The sequence below is a fragment of the Sinocyclocheilus grahami genome, unplaced genomic scaffold (genome assembly GCF_001515645.1).
Source record: "Sinocyclocheilus grahami isolate Dianchi unplaced genomic scaffold, SAMN03320097.WGS_v1.1 scaffold356.1, whole genome shotgun sequence".
In the NCBI taxonomy this organism is placed as follows: domain Eukaryota; kingdom Metazoa; phylum Chordata; class Actinopteri; order Cypriniformes; family Cyprinidae; genus Sinocyclocheilus; species Sinocyclocheilus grahami.
In genome coordinates this window covers 312,795-334,618 of record NW_015505535.1, presented here as the reverse complement: position 1 = coordinate 334,618, position 21,824 = coordinate 312,795, and the positions used below count along the sequence as shown (strand labels likewise).

The 21,824-nt window shown below is 36.7% G+C and overlaps 3 protein-coding genes across 3 annotated transcripts in view; 2 read left to right on the top strand and 1 right to left on the bottom strand.

Moving 5' to 3' along the window:
- mcf2b (MCF.2 cell line derived transforming sequence b) overlaps nt 1–10,575 on the top strand; it is a 15,824-nt gene extending 5,249 nt beyond the window's left edge. Inside the window, 20 exon segments of the mRNA XM_071582273.1 lie at nt 689–880; nt 967–1,158; nt 2,978–3,149; nt 3,233–3,321; nt 3,419–3,504; nt 3,674–3,740; nt 4,091–4,206; nt 4,274–4,343; nt 4,428–4,520; nt 4,642–4,734; nt 4,824–4,949; nt 5,371–5,592; nt 5,950–6,042; nt 6,543–6,621; nt 6,720–6,771; nt 7,709–7,905; nt 8,137–8,243; nt 8,355–8,467; nt 9,041–9,159; nt 9,322–10,575. Coding sequence (XP_071438374.1) covers nt 689–880; nt 967–1,158; nt 2,978–3,149; nt 3,233–3,321; nt 3,419–3,504; nt 3,674–3,740; nt 4,091–4,206; nt 4,274–4,343; nt 4,428–4,520; nt 4,642–4,734; nt 4,824–4,949; nt 5,371–5,592; nt 5,950–6,042; nt 6,543–6,621; nt 6,720–6,771; nt 7,709–7,905; nt 8,137–8,243; nt 8,355–8,467; nt 9,041–9,159; nt 9,322–9,401 — 2,358 coding nt within the window. The 3' untranslated portion in view covers nt 9,402–10,575.
- A 78-nt stretch (nt 10,576–10,653) lies between these two features.
- f9b (coagulation factor IXb) lies at nt 10,654–14,805 on the bottom strand. The gene is made up of 8 exons (XM_016229677.1): nt 14,665–14,805; nt 14,050–14,219; nt 13,940–13,964; nt 13,659–13,772; nt 12,829–12,963; nt 12,363–12,649; nt 12,036–12,159; nt 10,654–11,840 (listed from the first exon to the last, which is right to left on the bottom strand). The coding sequence occupies exons 1-8, from the start codon at nt 14,729–14,731 to the stop codon at nt 11,251–11,253; spliced, it is 1,512 nt and encodes a 503-aa protein (XP_016085163.1). The 5' UTR covers nt 14,732–14,805; the 3' UTR covers nt 10,654–11,250.
- A 1,472-nt stretch (nt 14,806–16,277) lies between these two features.
- LOC107548853 (fibroblast growth factor 13-like) overlaps nt 16,278–21,824 on the top strand; it is a 14,843-nt gene continuing 9,296 nt past the window's right edge. Inside the window, exons 1-2 of the mRNA XM_016229676.1 lie at nt 16,278–16,509; nt 16,728–16,876. Coding sequence (XP_016085162.1) covers nt 16,825–16,876 — 52 coding nt within the window. The 5' untranslated portion in view covers nt 16,278–16,509; nt 16,728–16,824. The remainder of the gene's footprint in view (nt 16,510–16,727; nt 16,877–21,824) is intronic.

Sequence of the window (21,824 nt, the reverse complement as noted above, 5' to 3'; positions counted from 1 at the left end):
GTTTCTTTTAATGAGCTAATGAGTTGAATCATGTGTGTTTGATTAGGGAGACACACAAAATGTGCAGTGCTGGGGGGCGCCCAGGACCAGGGTTGAGAAACACTGATTTAGATGATTCTTGTAAATGAACAGAATTTAAAAAAATCACAAATTCGAATTGTTATGGCTTTTTAAGTGTTATGTTGATTACTACACCTTTGACTCCATGATGACTCTACTCTCACTGTATATTAAGCATTTAATATAAACAATTTAAGGAAAAACCATTAAAACTTTTTTGTAACTATACCAAAGTCACATCTGCTGTAATATTTTTTTTTCTGAATGAAAGCACAATAAAATATTTATTTTAAATGCATCAGTGAACATAATTATTTGGTTTTGGTCTGTGCACAGATGGAAGCCATTCTGGAGAAACTCAGTGCACAGGAGAAAGCCATTGCATCTGTGGGGACAGCAGTGGCCCAGACGGAGCAGCTACTTAAAGACCTCGAGATGCTGGAAACCACAGCAGAGGTTTAATATGTTAAAGCTTAAAATAACTGACCTTCTCTTTTTTTTAGTAAACATGCCTTTATGAGCACATCACAAATATTGATTGATATTAAAGTTGATGCTAAGATCGGTTTGACCAGTCTTTTAACGGATACATTGATTAAATACCGAAAGTGCTCTGTTGTTCTTGCAGGAAGAAATGGGCCGTGCTCAGATTATTATTCTGCATGGGCACCAGCTGGCAGCAAGTCATCACTACGCTCTTGCCCTAATAGTTCAGCGCTGCAATGAACTGAGGCATCACTCTGACACTCTCACTACAGCTCTACGTGCCAAACGGGCATCTCTCACGCGCATACGAGACCTTCTGTTGCAGTTGGAGGAGGTAATAACTATGCAAATGCAAGAAATATGTAATATATGCACTTTATGCAAAGCACGTACAGACTCTGCATATCTGTGTATGGGCAGACTGTGCGTTGGTGTAATGAGGGGGCCTATCTGCTGGCTAACCAGCTGCTGGATAAGTTTCAATCCAAAGAGGGGGCGCAAGCAGCCCTGCAGGACATTGAGAGACTGGTGGAGATGGCGCCCTCAGTGGTGTGGTCTAACCCGGATGTTCTCAGTCTGGAGTTTGAGGCAATACTCACACCACAGCTGCAGGTACGGTTATGGAACAAAGCACAAATATACCATTTGAGACAAGTAGTGAAAATGCACCTTGGCATTTTTCTAATTTAATACATTTTCATTACAGTTAATATTATCAGCATTATCATCTGAGAAAATGTAAATAAAATTAAAAAATGAAACACATGCATGGAAAAATCAATAACATGCATTTAGATAGGGTGTCATGCTCACTTTAATGACACCAAGCCAGTTTTTTAATGTGGTCTCATACCTTTGGACCCCATTATACAGGTTTTGATGATGTGCTCATTAAGCTTCATTTGTTCTATAGTTTAAATAATTTATATAATTTAAAAAGATATCAGAAAAATCACAAAAGAGATTTAAATGTGTAGCCCACCCAAAAAAATGAAAATTCTGTCATCTTGTACTCACCCGCATGGTGTTCCAAAACTGCATTACTTTCTTTCTTCTGAAGAACATACATTTTGATAAATGTTTTTTTTTGGGTCCGTACATTCAAAACTGTTTACTTACCAACATTCTTCATAATATCTTCTTTTAGTGTTTCATACAATAAAGAAAATCATATATAGGTTTGGAACAACATGAGGGTGAGAAAAAGATGACAGAATTTTAATTTTTGGATGAACTATCCCTTTAATATCTCGCAATATCTAATTACGTTTTCTTAGACAGCAAGAAAATGAAATGGAAAGAAAAAATATTTAAGCTTCCACATTAAATTTAATATCTTAACTGGTCAACAACTGTTTAATTTGCTTAAATTTTTTTATTTCTCCTCATAGAAATGGATAAGACAAAGTTTATACTAAAAAACAATAAGTGATTTTAATGTTTCTGCCACGGAATAAAAAGTTTAAATAATTTATATAATTTAAAAAGATATCAGAAAAATCACAAAAGAGATTTAAATGTGTAGCCCACCCAAAAAAATGAAAATTCTGTCATCTTGTACTCACCCGCATGGTGTTCCAAAACTGCATTACTTTCTTTCTTCTGAAGAACATACATTTTGATAAATGTTTTTTTTTTGGGGTCCGTACATTCAAAACTGTTTACTTACCAACATTCTTCATAATATCTTCTTTTAGTGTTTCATACAATAAAGAAAATCATATATAGGTTTGGAACAACATGAGGGTGAGAAAAAGATGACAGAATTTTCATTTTTGGATGAACTATCCCTTTAATATCTCGCAATATCTAATTACGTTTTCTTAGACAGCAAGAAAATGAAATGGAAAGAAAAAATATTTAAGCTTCCACATTAAATTTAATATCTTAACTGGTCAACAACTGTTTAATTTGCTTAAATTTTTTTATTTCTCCTCATAGAAATGGATAAGACAAAGTTTATACTAAAAAACAATAAGTGATTTTAATGTTTCTGCCACGGAATAAAAAATTTGTTTAAAAAGGTAATTGTGACTTTTTAGCTCAAATTTCCAAAAATTTTTCTGCCAATTCTGACTCTACATTTCTAAATTCTGAGTTTATATCTCACAATTCTGACTTTTTTTCCTCTGTTCTTGCAATTCTGTTTTTGTCCCGCCAAGAATTTTAACAAAATTGTGAGATATAAACTCAGAATTTTGACTGTTTTTTTGAAGTCTCAAGTTTATATCTGACAATTCTGACTTTTCTCTCAGAATTACAAAAAAAAAGAGAATTGTGAGATATAAACTCATTATTGCGAGAACATTCTGAATTACCTGTTACCCTGAAGTGTAACAATGACATTTCCCTATTTTTCTACAGTATGTCCTTACTCAATCTCTATCGACCAAGTGCCTATTTTAAGTTCACCCCGTTCCTCTCTTGTTAGTCTCAGATAGAGACTGTCATAGAGAAGCTATCAACAGTGCAGGGAATGATCCAGAGCAGACAGGCCTGTCTGAGGAAACTTGCTGATATTCAGGTCAGACCCATCCAGCTAGTCGCTCCAAGGCCAGAGAACTCGCCATGCTGCAAATCCCCTGCATTCTCTCCTAAACACAGTATGTTTATCTATTTCAACCGCATTTGCACATGACAGACTTACTGTTTCCATTTGTTTGAATGTTTCTTGTCTTTTTCAAAGATTTTGACGTGAACTCCAGTTTAAGGTTTACTTTTGATCTTGCACTTCCTGGTAAAAGGGCCTCACGGAAAGGGCCCAGCACTAAAAAGGTTTGGCTGACCGTTCTTGTCCATCCCAAAATCATACAAAGCGCACTTTGCCTACTCTTTGCTGACAGCTTTAGGAACTTTATTCCGGTTCTTGTAGATAGAGGTCATGCACGACTACGAGGAGAACCGCAGCTGTCTGTCTTACAGCCCAGAGGGAGTTGAGAACCCCGACCAGCACAAACGGTGAGCATTTATGCAATATCTTGACAAAAAAATGTATGTTCATGAATCATGAATTTCTTCTCAACCTCCTCTCTTTGTCTGTCTTTCACCAGTCTCTTTCCCGTTCTGTCCTCATATCTTTCTCCCCCTCTCTCCTCTGTTATTGCCCATGCATCCCTCGCTTCTGCAGCCACGTAATGAAGGAGCTGATTGAGACGGAGAGAATCTATGTGGATGAGCTGCTTTCTGTTTTGCTGGTAATCTCTTGACCGAATGACCTTAAAATAATTGCTCTGTGTTTTGTTTTCCCTCATCCCATTTGCCTCGCAGTGGTAATATTGTAGAGGACCTTTGGATGCACTCATTTTGAAATCACACCTTTCCTTTCACACTGTAGTTTATAGTGTTGCAGTGAGTCAGAGCTTGAACATGTAGTTACACACATTTGACTGTCCAACTATTGGTGGAGACTGCCAAATAAAAACAAAAGAAACTGTGTTAGGTCTGATTTGGCACAATGAGTAAAGACACAACATGAAAAGTGTATAATTAGTGATATAATAATGTAATAGTTCTAGAAAATGACTGCTCTGTGATATTGTGACAGGGTTACAGGGCAGAGATGGATAACCCATCTCTCTCTAATATACTGCCATCTGTACTGCGAAACAAGAAAGAAGAGCTGTTCGGAAATCTTCCGGAGATCTATAAACTCCACAGCAGGTGAGAAATATGCCCACACACATGGACACATAAACACATTCATGCTGATGCTGTCTTTGTTGTGCAGGATATTCTTGCAGGACCTCGAGAGCTGCTTAGAGACCCCAGAGAGAGTGGGAGCTCGCTTTCTGGAACGGGTGAGCCATTCTGTGTCATATGTATACTGTATATGTAAAGACATTTATCATTTCTATTTCATGCAATTGCTGTTGTTTTTGCAGAAAGAAAATTTTCAGGTCTATGAGCGCTACTGCCAGAACAAACCTCGCTCAGATGCCCTCTGGAGGCAGTGTTCAGATTCAGCCTTCATCCAGGTATTGTTGTGGATATTTTTTTTAGATATTTATTGGTGTAGATAGGGATTAGTGTAACATTTTATATTCATTTAGATGTTTTTTAGATTGTTTATTTTGCTAATTTTATCTTTTTATGTAGGAGTGCAAAAAGAAGCTGGATCATAAGCTAGGTCTGGACTCATATTTGCTGAAACCTGTTCAACGTTTAACCAAGTACCAGCTTCTTCTGAAGGTGCGTAACAAACAAAATCCTACTTATTATAGAATTGTTTGCCCCCACAGATGTCTATTATACTAAATGCCGTCTGTCTCTCTGACTAGGAACTACTAAAACACAGCTCAAACTCACAGTATGCATCTGAGCTGCAGGGGGCACTAAATGCCATGCTGGACCTCCTGAAGTCTGTCAATGACTCCATGCATCAAATTGCCATCACTGGTTATGAGGTGAGGCCAAGAAATGAGGAAGGATAGAGGAGGAATATTAAAGAAATAGTTCACCCAAAAATGAAAATTTGCTAAAAAATGTACTCACCCTCAGGCCATCCAAGATGTAGATGAGTTTGTTTCTTCATCAGAACAGATTTGGAGAAATGTAGCATTACACCACTTGCTCACCAATGGGTCCTCTGCAGTGAATGGGTGCCGTCAGAATGAGAGTCCAAACAGCCGATAATAATCCACAAGTAATCCACATTTCCAGTCAATCAATTCATATCTTGTCTCTCCAAATCTGTTCTGATGAATAAACAAACTCATCTACATCTTGGATGGCCTGAGGGTGAGTACATTTTCAGCAAATTTTAATTTTGGGTAAACTGTTGTATGTTTATTGCCACTGACTTTTCTCCGTGTCCTCTGTATCTAGGGTGAATTGAGTGACCTGGGCCGCGTCCTTATGCAGGGGTCTTTTAATGTCTGGATCAACCATAGGAAAGGGCCAACGCGCATGAAAGACATGGCTCGCTTTAAACCAATGCAAAGGCATCTGTTCCTTCACGAAAGAGCTCTGCTTTTCTGCAAGAAGAGAGAGGAGAGTGGAGAGGCACATGATCGGACAGCCTCTTACAGCTTCAAACACTGCCTGATGGTGAGAGAGAGTGAGAGATCAACGTATTTGCTATTTAAATAGTACTTTTGATTGACCGTTAAAGTAGAAAGATGCTTTTTGCAGGCAGATTTTACAATTACAACATCCACCATGCAGCTAACCTGCCAACTTTGACCTGTTTTCTATTTTTGAGCATGTTGTGTTGCACAGATGCGGAAGTTAAGCACCTTTTTATTTATTCCAGCTCTATTTTAAGTGTGCTCAAAGAGATGGATGTTTTTATGAAAGGGGTTTTAGGATTAACTCAGATTCTGTTAAAAAAAACCACAAGGTTATTAAAATACTGCATTACTGAATTTCCAAGTGAGATCTTTGACCCCTCTGTTTCATTTGCAGATGAGTGCTGTGGGTATCACAGAAAACATCAAAGGGGATGCAAAGAAGTTTGAAATTTGGTATAACGGAAAAGAAGAGGTGTATGTTGTTCAGGTGAGTCATTTTATCAAGGTTAAAACTCCACAGAATGCAGTAGATAAAAAGTTACAAGTGCCTCTGTCATCACTTAATAACGCCTCCTCAATACCTCCTCGTTGATGGAGATATATCAAAAAATGCTTATGTTAATGTCAAGTCCTGAACATAAAATGTCAGTTTGTTTGCACAACTAAAAATGAGTGTTTCAAAAACATGTCAGAGTAACTAATTACCCATTTTTAAGATACATTATGACCACACTGAAAATCCTGGATTTGAAATCTAATTTATAACTGATAGTTTAGATATGATTTTAAAAATTTAATAAAAAACATTTAAGTGTATGACATTATATATACCTATATATATTATACATATAAATTAGATATATAAATACAATATATTATAAAATCTAAAATGTGAGCATATATTATATAAGAAAATAGAACATTAAACAAGAAAAAAATTATAGTGGAAAAAATTGATTTGTGTTTCATAATTATTTTATTTTGCAGGCTTCAACTGTAGATGTGAAGATTGCATGGCTCACTGAGATTAGAAAAATCCTCAACAATCAGCAAAAGATTGGCAAAGGTTCCCACACTGCATTTCCATTTCTGTTAATATCATGGTTATTTTTAATGGTAATTAAATGTTTAGTGGGTCAAACTTAGTGGGTTTCACTTTCTCAGGTGGTGCTCACCCGGACAGTGAGCAGCTATTATCTCCACCCTTGGCCGACAGGTGAACCTTACTTCTATAGTATGGATGTAAAATGCTTAAATCAATATTCATATTTGCATATGGAAGTATCTGAACAGAAATCAACAGAATTTGTCGAACGGTTTTGCCTTACATAAATCACATTCATAAAGACTGTATGCTTTGAGCCCATCTGCATGGTGGATACAGTACTAATCAGTACCATTCTGGCATGAAAAACATTCTTGAAGCACACATTCCTGTCATTTCTGAAACCTACTTAATAGAAACATTTGAGCTTTGGAGATTCAAACATAAAATGCTATATGCAGTAAATGGCTGTCTAATAAATATTATGAACTATTTTCAAACATCATGCTTTTTAAACATTTAGTGAAGCATTTTATCCTAATTGGACATTTCAATTAATTTTAAATCTAATTTAAGTCATGGGATAATTAATCAGCTAATACGCAAATCTGTGATTATTTTGATGTGATTATTCTTGATATTATTATTGATGTGTTTATAGATTATTCGTTACAGATGTTATACTTTTTTTACTATATACTTCACTCTGAAGTAATATAATGTATTAAAGATACAAATATAATTTTATAAAAAAATGATAACAGTGAAATGTATAATTAAATTTGGGAAGTCATTTGCAGCACATAGTACTTTATCTTTGTTTTTTCAAAAAATTTCTTTGAATGTTGCCGTTCAATGGATCAGGATTGGGGTCAATGTCATGTCAACTCTACTAATGTTTGTTTCAATGATTTGTTTTACTGCCTGAAAATTACACTCATCATTAATATTGAGCTTATTTGCCATTGTACTCTATTGACCGCAGTCCGGTTTCAGAATATCCTGTTTGTTATGACGTTTGATGGATGTTGTTGTGTTTTTGCCCTGTGTTCCTTTGACGCCCTTGTTTCCGTTCGTGGGTTCCTCGGTTCATCGGTTGGTGGATCAGTGTGAGGCATATGTCCGTATGCATGCCCTGGACGTCCACACAGATCACTGGCTGCTCAGGTTGTTTTGATGTCCTTCCTCACAGCAAGCACCAGGAAGCGTCCATCAGCTCGGAGGAGGCCGATTCAGGCCGCGTGAGTCCGGTTTTGACAGACCCAGTCATCGTTTCTCCACGTCCTCGTCATCACAACCGCCGCAGTGAGTCAGAGGCCATGCAAAGGCCATTTTCACTGGCATTTAGTCTAGTTGATAGGAGCAGGAAAATTCACTATGCTATCGAACATAATGGGTTTTTGAAATGGGATTTTTAATATGTAAATTGTGGCACATTTATTTGCATGAAATTGACTCACGTAATGGCAATGCATGAAAAATGTACAACCCATTTGGGGAGAATGTCATTATGGTTCGGCTGGTTGTGGGTTGCAGGCTGGCCAGGGACGTCTCACTCAGTGGACATCTGTGAGGGTCTGGAGGACTGGACCACTGACCTTTCAAACATCTCAGACTCTGATGAAGAAGACAATGTGCTGCTGGTGAGCTTGGACCTTTAGATATCACTCAGCAACAATTAAGGATTTAGTTTGTACATAGTCAATATGATGGCTTTGACCGTGTACTATGCTGGTTTGTTTGTTGTCTTTTAGGTTCCTGGAAGGTATAGAGCAATGGTGGACCATTTAAAGTGTGGCAAGAATGATGTAATCATCAAATGTGGTGATGTCATTCACGTGCTGCAGGAGAGTGCCATGGGGCTTTGGTGAGTCCTTTTTTATTTTTAATTTATGCTCAAGTGGAGCAAAAAATATAAGACATGCTCTGATGTTAAAATTCTGGCTGACATTGATAAGCTGGTTGATAACTATTACTATCATAACCTATATTAAAATGTATATATTTGTATATATTTTTATTAAAAAATTTATTAAAACAAAACACTAAACTAAAATCAATAGATATAATTGCAAAAGATTATATTTAAAAGTGTAAATAAAGTGTAAGTCAGCATATTAGAATGATAGACTGTTTTTACAGTATTACAGAATGCTCTGTGAGCATTAGAAACTTCTTTCAAAAATATAAATAAAACTGACCAAGCTCCCTAAAAAATATTTTTACAAAACTTTAGCATGTTCTTGCCTACTTGGCCATCTGTAAAACTATAATTATTCCCTAAAATCTGGTTTCAAAATTCTGATACAATTTTGCATTATCGTCTGGTGTAGAACACTGATTAATTACAAGAACATATTCATTTTGAATCACTAGTTACGCAATAAGAATCACTCTAATTTTCAAGTTAATGATCAGTGTCACGCTATAATTTCTACAGGCATGTTAAGAATTTGACTCGTGGAGGTGAAGGAAAACTCTCAGTTAATACACTGCTTAGAATGCTGGGAGATGCAGGCAGAAGTCCCTCCATTAAATCAGGAGGGGGGCTTATGGTGAGTGAACTCTACAGGCCTAACGATTTTATAAGAATACTATATTGTAAAAGGCAGCTTTCATAAACATGTTGAATATGTGTTTATTTGATCAGATCTGAACATACAATACTGTACTGCAATAGAGGCTTTTCTTTCTCTAAAGCACTCCGGTGTTGTCTCATAGGTACGGGAAATATAAACAGCAGGAAGCCCAGCAACACCTAAGTACATAAACCACATGTACACAAAGATCACACCATGTGACAACCCTAAAGGCCATTACTGTCATTCAGGACTGAGCCCAGTCACGCCAACCTGAAGCACACAAACAAACACCAAGTCAGGAAAACAGAGCTGCCTAGTTGAGAGAACGTTTCCATCTGCCATCAGTGGGGATTTTGGATTATACTGGATTTAAAGACAAAAAGGGATTCGTCTCACTCCTCGAACGAGTCAATGACCACACCTACAACAATACAATCTGGAAATAAAAGGAGCTTTGCGAAGCACTTTACACTGATCCATTTCATCCCTGGAAAGTACCATCACCATGCTGTGCCATAACATGATATAAAACATGTATTTGTGTAGTTAGCACAGTATTTTAGTATATATTAAAAACAGGGAGGTTTATGGCATGGGGTGTACACTGGCTTGAGAGAATAGCAAACAATTTTTTTCTCTCCTCGGATAGGTACAGCGGTTGGACACTTGTTTTAAAAAGCCATTTTAGTGCTGGAATGGATACCAGTGCTACAAAGAATGAAAGATAAACTTAACATCAGTATCTAGTTTATGTGCCAAAACCTAACATTCCATTCCCAAACCAACCAGGTTAACACTAATTCCTCTTTTTTTATTACTCTGACTTTAGAAATATTTCAGAGAAATATGTAAAAGAAATATTATTTCAGAGAGCATGTGAGGTGAAACCTTTACAAATCACTAGTCAGCAATGTGATTGCGTTATTGCTTCACAGTTATGCTTAAAAACATACTGCTCACCTTCAGATGATCCGTGTTTATATTTATTCACTTTAAGTCAGTTCAAATATGGCTGTTCTGGAATTTTCTTAGTTATCAAAGTGTTTTTGTACGGGTTTACTGTAGAAACAGCATAATTCATTTTGATTTAGAAATCCATTTTTTAATCACTTCCACCATATTTGGGTCAGTTTTTGTCATTGAAATAAAACTTGGGGGTATACATCATTATAACGTCCACTGTAAACTTGTTCGTTCTAATAACCTTTTCTCTGTCACACTTCCTGCGCTCACAATGTGCATTTAAATTTTGTTAACTGCTTAGAAACCATTGAGGTGAATTTACATTAGCTAACCTCATTAAAAACTGCAATGAATAAATACAGTACCGTTTAAAAGTTTGGGGTCAGTAAAACTTTTACTACGATTTTTTTTTTTCTGAAAAGAAATGCACACTTTTATCCAGAAAGGATGCATTAAATTGATCAAAAGTAAAAGTAAAGGCATTGATAAGTATTTCTATTTCAAATAAATGCTGTTTACTGAACTTTCTATTCATCAAAGAATGCCGGATAAAATCATGGTTTCCACAAAACATCATGTTTATCAGCAGTTGTCAGCACTGATAATATGAAATGTTTCTTAGCATGATTTCTTAAGGATCATGTGACACTGAAAACTGGAGTAATGACTCCTAAAAATTCAGCTTAATAAATTAGATTGTAAAAACAGTTATAAAAACGACCCTAAACTTTTGAAAAGTAGTGTGCATTTGCATGTCATTAGTTTAAAAGAGGGCTTGACAAGGGAGAAGAAAAGTGAATGCGGTCTGAATGGGTTTCATGTGTACTTCAGTCTGAAGTACACTTCTTAAAGCCATACACTTCTAGTGTATAATATGTACAGAGTTACAAAGATGAAAGTGACCTCATACTGCTTTGTGGTATATCATGTATGAAAATAATTTCACTAGATGTACAAGCACAAAGTGTAAGATGGAAAACTATATTTTTTCTTGATTGTTACAGTATGTCTGTTGAATGATGACTAGTAAATATCATCTGTACAAACATGTCTGTGAGCTCTAATTCATTCCGACATTTAAACCAACCCTGCACAAAGGCCTAATCTAATTCCAACTCTGTTGATCAGTATTGGACATATGTCCTGTTCTGATGCCAGTAACATTACTTATCCAGTACATATATCTGGAGATACGGGTGTAGATGCCATACTTTCCCTCCTTAGCGCACTCCTCGCCCCAGCTGACGATACCTGTGAGGAACCATGTGTTCTGATATTGGGTGGCATGGGGTCCTCCGCTGTCCCCCTGACAGGAATCCTTGCTTACCGCACTGTAACCGGCACAGAACATGAAGCGGGAGATGGTGTCGGTGCTGCTGCCTTTGCACTCCGTCCGGTCCACGTAGGGGAGCTCTACTTTCTGAAGTGTTTTAGATTCCATGCCCCCGTACCGTAGCCTCCCCCAGCCGCTCACCAGGGAGTTTTCTGCACTCCTGAGCAAGTTCTCTGTGAAATCTTTAGAGCCCAGGCAGATGGGCAGGGCGTAGTCAGAGAATTTGACGGGTCCCTTGAGCTTTAACAGGGCGATGTCATGATTGTAAAGACTCCGTTGAGAGTTGTAACTTGGATGGATATGGTACTCCGCTATGCCGTGATCACTCTCTCTTCCCTCATTCATTGACACATCATGTTCCCCTATAGAAATATAGCACCAGAAATATAGCAACTCATTGCCAGTATGTGTGATATCACATCACATGGATCTGGAATACATAACTGTAGATTTTTAAGAGAAATTATAAATAAAATAATAAATTCTATATACTATTCACAACTGCAGAATTTTTTTTCTATAACCAAATAGAAATAACAACCATGTGTAGTTCTCACCCACTCTGATGAAGAAAGATCCCACCTTTCCTTCAACACAGTGGGCAGCTGTAATGACCCATTCTTCACTGAGGAGAGAGCCGCCACAAAATGCAATCTTATTCAGCTTTTCCATAAAAACCACCTGCCAACATGACAAAGAAAAAACAGTCTAAATTTCCCTCAAGAGTTCCGATATTATTACGTTTTTTATTGTAATGTCATCTTTACAAGGTTCTGTGGATTTTTCTACACAAACTAGAGAAGATTATACCAGCCTTGCTTCATAAGGTGAGGAGGAATCTTATGAATGTTTTATTTGGACACACAATTCATCACTTCACCTACCTGCCATGGAATCTCCCCCGGTGTTGCCTCGTTTCCTCCTACAATACGATGTTCATCGTTTGTTGCATTTTTGATGGTGGGCCGAGTGGGAAATAATGAGGTGATATTTTTCAGTGTAGGTTGAGGTGTGCTAATCCCGTTCACATCAGGAGGATCTGTAGGACTGGACTCTGTTGCATTGATGTGATTGAGAGAGTGACTTTGATTTCCATTCTCAGCACTGATAAGAGACCTTGAGTTAAGTGTTTCAGCAATATTCGCTCCAAGACGTCCACATGGGTACAGCCCTAAAACATAAATGAAATTCCTTGAATGAAAATGGTAGTCAAAATATGCAACTGCATAGGAAGAAAAGTCATATTGCACAATATAAGAAAATATTTGAGCTATGAGATAGAAATACTGTGTACGTCCTGGCTTAATGCAGATAAATGTCATGTAATAAGTGGGAATAGGATTATAGTACCTGTAGGTTCACAAGTCCTGCCATCCAGAGTCAGTCTGTAACCCTTGGCACAGTCACACACTGCTCCATAAATTTTATCCACAACGCAGAAGTGCATGCAGCCTCCATTATTTACATTACACTGTTTTGCCATTTCTGCACCAGAGCAACCCATGAAAGACGAAATAAGGTTTTAGCAGAGGAAAACTTTAAGCTCACAAGGTTAAGAATTTCTTTTTGACAAAGTACTAATGCAGAGATATTTGGACACATAAAATAAATAAATAAATACATCATAAACGATTAGTATATTATTTATTTGATATAAAATTATGATATTTATATTCATTTCATGATTGTTTTTATGATCTGTCTAAATATATATATATATACATTTAAATAAATGTATGCATTTAGCAGACGCTTTTGTGATTTACAATGCATTCTGGATATACATTTTTTACCAGCATGTGTGTTCCCTGGGAATTGAATCCATGACCTTTTGCACTGCTAACGCAATGCTCTACCACTGAGCCACAGGAACATAATGTGTGTGCATGTATATATGTTTGTATGTATGTGTATCTTTAAACTTCATAACATTCACCTTTAAACATATTCAATTCAGAATAAACATAAAAATACACAATTCGAAATCAATTTAAATAAATATTAAATAAAACTAAAAACAACATATTTTGGCATATTTGTTAACAAATTTGATGAACTAGAAGATATAATATTTAAAACATTTGTTGTATATTTTCTTTATACAACATATTTTAATGTTTCACATAACAATCACTGACTTCCTCACTCTTAACAGCTAATGTGAGGATCGTGGATCTTACCCAACTCACAGTTCTTCCCACTAAAGCGCGCTGGACACCAGCAGGTGTATATGTTCATACCATCCTCACATTTCCCTCCATTCTGACAGGGAGATGACTGACACTGGTCTCCATCTGAAAGGAGGAGAGGCCATGATCATGATATTATGAATATATCCAGTAATGTTAACGTAAAGTAAAATTAACAGACAAATCAGAAAGGACAGAAAGGTACAAACAAATACAGAAAGATTTATAATGTTCAATATGATACATGTTTTAAAAATAATATTTATGCTCACCCAAATAAGTGATCCAGAATTTCATCTGAAACAGAGATTGGAAAGTTTTAAACTGGTAAACATAGTCCTAAACTATTTCTATGAGATGAACATGTGCTTATGCAACTCACTGTTTTTTCCTGGTCTTCAAAAACCTCTCTGGCCTCTTCTAGATTGCAGCGTTCTTCAAAACATTCCCTCTCCAAATTATCCTTCATCATCTCCTCAAATCTACCCGTGTTATAGCGTTTCTGTCTCTTCAGAAGAGAGCCCGCCAGATCCCTCGGCAGAAACACTGAAGCTACATGCACAAAAGAGACATGCTGAAAAATTACAAATTCCAAGGTCTGTTTCTAGGACACAGATAATGTAGTTTGACAAGCATTGAAGATTTGGCAAGGGAATATTGTTTTACTTTGAAAGGCTTTTTATGTTGAGTTTGAACAGCTATTGAAGTCAGAGGCAAAGACTTACGTTCTTTCAGTTCCACCATGATAAGAACAATATGATGATTGATTTTTAGTTTCCTTTATGTTTTCTCACAACACAAACCATGAAAAGTCTTCTTGTGTTAACCAGTTTCTTTCTGTACTAACGCTAATTGGTCTATGTTTTCACATTTCAAAAGACTGCATGTAACAAACAAATAATCAGCCTTTGACCATTAAAAATGTGTGTGTTAAAAACAATGATTTCCAGGAACATACATAAACTAGATAGGTTAAGACAGATGAATGTTAACTTACCTTCAGAAGAAAGCCAGGTTTCTAGCAGCAAACTGCCTATCAAAATAACGGGATAAATCTTCACCATTTTCTCTTTGATTATTTCCCTTCAGGCAGAAATCTTTCCCAACAGTCTAAATACTTTCATGTTGCGCTCCAAAGTTCAGGACATACGTGTTTGCACTTCATGCAAACAGATATCTCATTGGGTGGGTGTTTTTGTCTGCACCTGCAGTGTTTGTGGGTCGTTGTCCTGCATTTTTATTGCATTTTTCATAGCTGATGCCATTGAAATAGTTTTATTTGACGTAATGTGTGGTTTCATGAGAAAACATCACATTGTTTGAATAGTGCGTTTCGTGTCACTTCAGGCTTCATAACACAGCAGTATGAATATATACAGTATGTGGATTATACAATTCTTGTGGATGATTTATACTGTACATGCATGGATACCCATTCACACGTCTGAGTCATTTCAGTATTTTAATGTATTTCTGCTGAGTCAGAGAACTCGGTTCAGACTTGGGACCCAGCAAATATTGACAAGACTTGGCTGACGAATACTGCCCTCTTAACAGACCTTCATGGCTGCTAAACAAGTTAATGCTTTTAAAATTAAAGTTAAGAAACAACAAACACAGACATAATGTGCTAAGAGAAATGCTATTTGGCAAACAACTACAGCCTTTGACAACATAAACGGAAGAAATCCTTGTGGAAAAATATAAAGCATGTTTGATGTTTTCCTCCAAACATCAGTTATCCTTTAGTGATGCAAGGCGAATAAGCCAACATAAGTTTCCCAACAGAAACTATGTGAATTTCTGTTTGACAGTCTCTAGTACTAAACATTTAAGGAACCGGACAGATCTAGTTTAAAAGTGTAGAATTTAAATATTTATAGTGCTCATATCCGACAATATACTTGCTTCATCGTTTTTATGTAACACGATTTGTGACTTCTCTGTGGCAGTCAAACAGGAAGTTTAAACTACTACATAATTAATGCTGCTCTTGGAGGGTGGAATGAAGTGGAAATTACAATGACATTCAGGGGTTCAATTAGTCAATACTGTATTTATATGGCATTTCTATAGGATTCATCTGGCGCAAACAAGAGTATTTCCATGTTATGGTTACCTCCTCAGGTGAACTCATTTCTCAGCAGAACACAATTGCAGCAGACGAAAATTTGATAGGCCTAGTTATTAATAAGCCTATGGTAGAGTAATCATCCCCCTTAAAGCAAAATGTAACAAACAACTATTTGTGCTAAACAAAGCAAATATAGCCGAAGTTCCTTTATTCTATAGTCTTTGATATAGCATAAATGATAGAGAACGAACGAGTCCATCACCTGTTGAAATAATACAGGCATTTTCGTTGAAATCATTGTTTAACAGATTGTCTTGCTTATTATGGTTATATTTTAACTTACTGACCTGTAGCTACTCTTTCAATGAAACCTACATTTGCGGTAAGTTCAGCTAATGAATGACTTTGCGTAGATGTTCTACGTCATGTTTGTCATCTCGAGAGTAGCCTTTTCTGACGACTGAAGCGTCACGCGTCACGTGGTGAGGTTTGGGACTGGGCTCCACAACGCGACCTCAATAGTTGCGTAGCGGGGCTGATACACCGCCATGTGGTCTGATTGATGCGTCAAAGCACATCATGAGCGCTCGACTTGTAATCTTGCACACCGCAAACTGAACGACGCTGAAACAGCTTGGCAAGTGTCCTCTTACGTTTTCATTCACCTTTTTAAAAATTTTCACGCCTTGCGTTGCTGCCTTGTCTTTTGTCATATGAAACAAAGCGCTATGCACACCTGCCAGAGAAGATAATAACGACCAGTAAACGGTAAGGATTCAGCAACATTAAAATCCACTGCGTTAAATTCATCTAATTAAACCTCTTATTCAAGTTATTTGGTTTATTTGATCAGTTTGATTGGAAAAGCATAATACCTGATTTATGCTGAATGCCATGTATTCTTTGATTTAAAATATAGGAAAACATAATTTAAAAGACACGATACAATGAGAACCCGTTATAAACAGCGCTCTGGTTCCTTTAAGGGGGGTTGGCCACTGTTTAATAGAAGAGCCAGTTTTAAATGATCGGACCGATTTGGTGTGAGTTATCATCTGGAATTCTTCATCAAAACTGGGATCTATGAGCGGGAGAGCATTACTAAAGACGAAAGAAGACAAGGATGCAACCAAGGGTAAGACATCACATGTATCATTTTGCTTAAACCTTTTTTCCTTTCCATGTATTGATATACATTTGGTTGTTTATGATTCTGCAAAAAGGGCGCACGATCTGGTTATGCAGATGGTTACAATGACTGTCAAGCATCGCACGGAAAATCATTAAAAATTGATTCCATCGGCGGTAGTAGCCACCGATCTATTAGGCCTCTACAAAGAGTAACTTAACATGAAAATATGTAAATATGGCGTTTATGCCCATAGATATGCGTGACCAACAAGTGTGATGTTTATTTTGCGATCATATTTGCGGTGGCGCGGTTACTTTAAATCGACTGTAACAGCCGAGTGCGCTTCACGAGAAGCTAAAATAGCTTTACACGCGTCTCACACTTAACCCCGAAACAACAAACGCTTTCATTAAAAACACTTTCTTTAGATAAAACGTGTTGATAGCAAGAATAGGGTTATGCATGTATTTTATTTCCTTTACTTGAGCGTGACATATGGCGCTGTCCAGCGCTTCAGTTCACGGATGTAGGCTGGGTACCTATTGCCATGGAGACAAAGAGGCCTCATTAAAAATACATAGCATGCTGTATGAAGCAGATGCATTCTGTTTTTAGTGTCTACAGTGGTTCTTTCACTGGACATAAATTGCATAACATTTTATATAAGGTCAACAAGCATTAAAGTGCATGCCTGGTTTTTAGTAATATGTTCTAACATGTGTGTTGTGTGGTTAGGTCATAAGTAATATAGCTGTCCACAAACCCTGAGAGGGAGTTTAATGGTTGTGCAGAGGATTAGGTTTGATTAAGTTGTTACAGGAAAAACTCATTAAAGTTTATTACGTCATGGAAAAGTGAGGAACAATCTACATATCTACACTGAGGCCATATAAAATAAGAGGTCATTAAAAAGACACAGCTTTTAATTATATTTAATAGACGTGGGGATTCCGCTTAAACAAGAGATTAAGCTTCTTTGGAGTCTTAATTGAAAGTTTAGAACACCTTCATTACGTGTTTAATTCTGGTCACGGTATGTCACCACTGTGTTATAATAACATGTTTTATAATAGTGTCCTTCAAAGATACATCATACGCTGTGATGTTGATACTAATAAAGCTGATTTGTTATGTTGAAGCCTCAGTGATTTACACTTTGTAACCTCATAAAAGTGTCAGTGACAAAAAATCATCATATGTAATGCTTCACACCACATGTGTAAACAAGACTGCTCCAGAACAATCTTATAGTATGTGGCTATAAATTAGATATGATACTATAAAAGTAACAAAAATATATAGAAATCATTGCAGATATGTTAAAATGTAATTCAAAATAAATATAAAAAAATAAAAACGAATAAAAGTCTAGATTATAAAAACTTGACTGTCTTAGAAAGCCTGATACTTTCATTTGTTTCTGTGTTCAGTAGTCACTAATTCGTTTATCCTATATTCGTCCTTTTTGAAAACTCGACAGTATAAGTTATATAGTATAGAAGAATATAGAAATGAATGCACACCCGGAGGTGTTCCTACACAGCTCATGGCCACACTATCACCTCAGGGTGTGCATTAACTTAGATATCACTAAATCCATAGCTTTACCACCAGATGTCAGTATCATCTTTCTAAACTCATTTGGGCCGTTTCTCAAACTGAAGGCTGCATCCTCTGGAGGTCGCATTTGTAGGCTGCATACGGCATAAATATGATATTATTTTAGAATATTAACAGTTATAAATTTGACCATTATTCTTAGTTAAGCGTAAATTGTTGTAATATGCTTATGACTCGCGAATGTAATGCTCAGTTAACTGAAATAAACCAGCCTTGATGATGCTTCCTCCGGAAGATGCAGCCTTCCGTCCCGGTCTCTCTTTATGGCTTTCGGCCTCCAGTCCTGCTGTGTGTGTGTGTGTGTGTGTGTGTGTGTGTGTGCATGTTTATGTGGTTTATGAGGACACAAATTTGTATAATAACATGGGTATGACATAGGTATTACAACGAGAAGGTGATTTCTGAGGACATTTTCAGTGTCCCAGTAATTTAAAAGGCTTATAAATAATTCAGAATGAGTTTTGCAGAAAGTTTCCTGTGAGGGGTAGGTTTAGTGTAGGGCAAAAGAAAATATGGTTTGTACAGTATAAAAACCATTATGCCTATGGAGAGTCCCCATAAACCATAAAAACAAACCTGTGTGTTTGTGTGTGTTTGTGTGTGTGCATGCGTGTGTGTGTGTGTGTGTGTGTGTGTACGTGCAGGCCCGCATGAATCAGTATCGTGTAAAAATGATGTCTAGGCTATATTATGTCATACCATAATTTTTCCTAATACTTGTTGTTCTGTCATTATGTTTAAGTATACACTGTTCAAGATGGCAAGGAGTACATTCTGTTGGGGACGGAGTCAACTCAGTCTCTTGCTGTAGATAAGAAAGAAAACTCAGCCTTTCATAGTAAATGTCAGGAGCTCTTTTGCTGTTCATTCTGGAAACTCTTCGCTCTAAAGAAAAAAGAAAACAATGAAGGTTTGTCGAGATGAGAAGTTGATCAGTTCTGCCTGACGAGCACTTTCAATTTGAATTTCACACATGATAAGCAAAGACTATTGCCATTGTTTTTATCATCAAGAACAAAAACACCGTACTAACACACCGGAAATAACATGCGTTGTAAATGTTTTATATGGACCCTTCTCACAGACTGTGACGACGCGTTTCCACAGTTAATTACAACACAAATCTAGTAAAGTTTTTCATGTTTACTGTATAACTCTATACTGTGTTATATTACCCTGGCATGAAAACTAGTTAACGCTTTAGTGCGAGATTTTCTAACGGCCACAGGGAGTGGCGGGAAATTTGAAATCTTGATCTCTTCTGGCTAACATAAAAACTATTGATATTTTTTCCCTCTTTTGTGAAGTCATAGAAACGCTGTCCTTTTTTCTTTTGCTATTGGAGCAAATGGAGATGCAAAATTATTATATTTGTTGTTGTAGTTTACATTCCCCGCTATAAAAGATACGTCCACTTTTGAGAAACCCGGAAATGTGAAAAGTGTCCATTGCAACACATGCTATTATTTCAATGCACAAGTGCTGTTATGATTTTTAATGAACTGAATAGTAAGGGAATGTTAAGTACGCTGTCAAGTCTAGACCCACACAATTAATTGTTACTCCTGCATGTTTACACTGACTGTATTTTAAACCCAAGTCTGTTTTATTGTGCACTTCAGGAACGCTTGGATGTAATGATGAACCTAATGTTCCCTCTAACCCATTTCACATCTTTTCGCGTCATCTAGTGGTGCTCTTTGAGATTAGCTTCATCAGGGTGGGGTTGTTGTTTTTACCCGAAAGGTGGCTGAAAACAGAAGCATAAAACTAAAGTATTTTCTAACCGTTTAGGAAAATAGATTTACATTTAGCCAAACTAAATCTGTTGTGATCATATAAATATGCTTGAATTATCCAAAATATTTAGTTAATTGTTATTGTGCTTTAGTTTAACAGTCAGTAATTAAAATAAAGGGGATTTTTATGCCATTTTGAGACATCTTTTCTCATCATTACAAGATTCTAGATAGCCTAGACCATGAGGTTTAATAGCCATAATAAATTAGATTAAGATTTATATTGTTGCCTGGCTAATTCAATTCAGTTTCAGCAAAGACAATGTATTTGTTAATAGCAGCATAGAAAATAGAGAATGCAGAAAATAAAAAGTGCTCCAGCTCAGGGTCCCTTATCTGTAAAAACGTCAAGAATTGCTAGAAGTCACAATTGCTAGAGATTTAATGAGGATGAGTAGAGACTGCATACGCATAACAGGATTACATAAAACACTTGCGTATATGAGAGTGACTTTGATAGGATCTTAAACTCACATTAGATTAGTTGCATTAGATGAGCAGTAAATATGCTTAGTTGTGTCGCATATTGGCCCAACACATAACAGGAAGGAGGGCCAGACTAATTCGATTCCCCCTGTTTGAGAAAAACCCCGTTTCCTCATTACGCCGATATCTCATTAGTCCCTCTCTGAATATGTAGCTGGTTGATTCTGCTTTTCTGGACTGTTCCTAAACTGTGCATTGTTTTCAGAGCTTGTAAACCAGCCAGATCTCTCATCTCTGACACTTTTATTACCAAGAATAATATTTAGAAGTAGGACTTTTTTATCCAAATGGGTTTTATTTATTGCCCTGTTATTTTTCATAATGCTGCCTTGGCAACACTAAAACTGTAATTTGTTATTGACTATAAACTGGATATATTGAGCATATACTTTTAAGTAAATCCCCAGGTTTGTGATTAGGATTCATTTATCTCAAATGTTTGAAAGTGTTTGCTCTCTCTACTCTCTTTAGCTTCTTGCTGTGAATTACCCTGAAGAGAGTGTAAGATTTGGCAGTATCACAGATGCATCTGATGAATCATTGATAAGGCCCCCTAAACTCACAGTGGTCTGTCAATAATAGCCGATAATGATCTGCTATGATCACCGGGCTGTGCAATTTTAATGGACAGAATACTCATGAGAATTAGTTGAAAGTTCGCAACGCCCTTTTTCTTGCTTTGCACACTGTGAAGAAGTGCGAAAGAATAAAAGCCTTCTTTGGATGCCTCTGAGAGTAGCATGGCGTTTCCCTTGAGAAGATCTGTATCAGGTACACTTTTAGATATCTGTAGATATCCAATCCTAAGGGCTTTCTTAATAGGAGTTAGGCAAATGAATAAGGTATAGACATTTGTAAACTGATAATGGCATGTTCGAGTGGTTGAATGGCTTTGTTTGTAACTAACAGAGAGGCGTGGGTTTTAGTGCTGTCCGTGGTGCTGAAATTCACCAGTGCAACTGAAATTCATCTCAAGTGGGTCGCAAGAGTTTTCTAGTTGTTTCATGAAAAAAACAAACAGTTTTATACATATATATATATATATA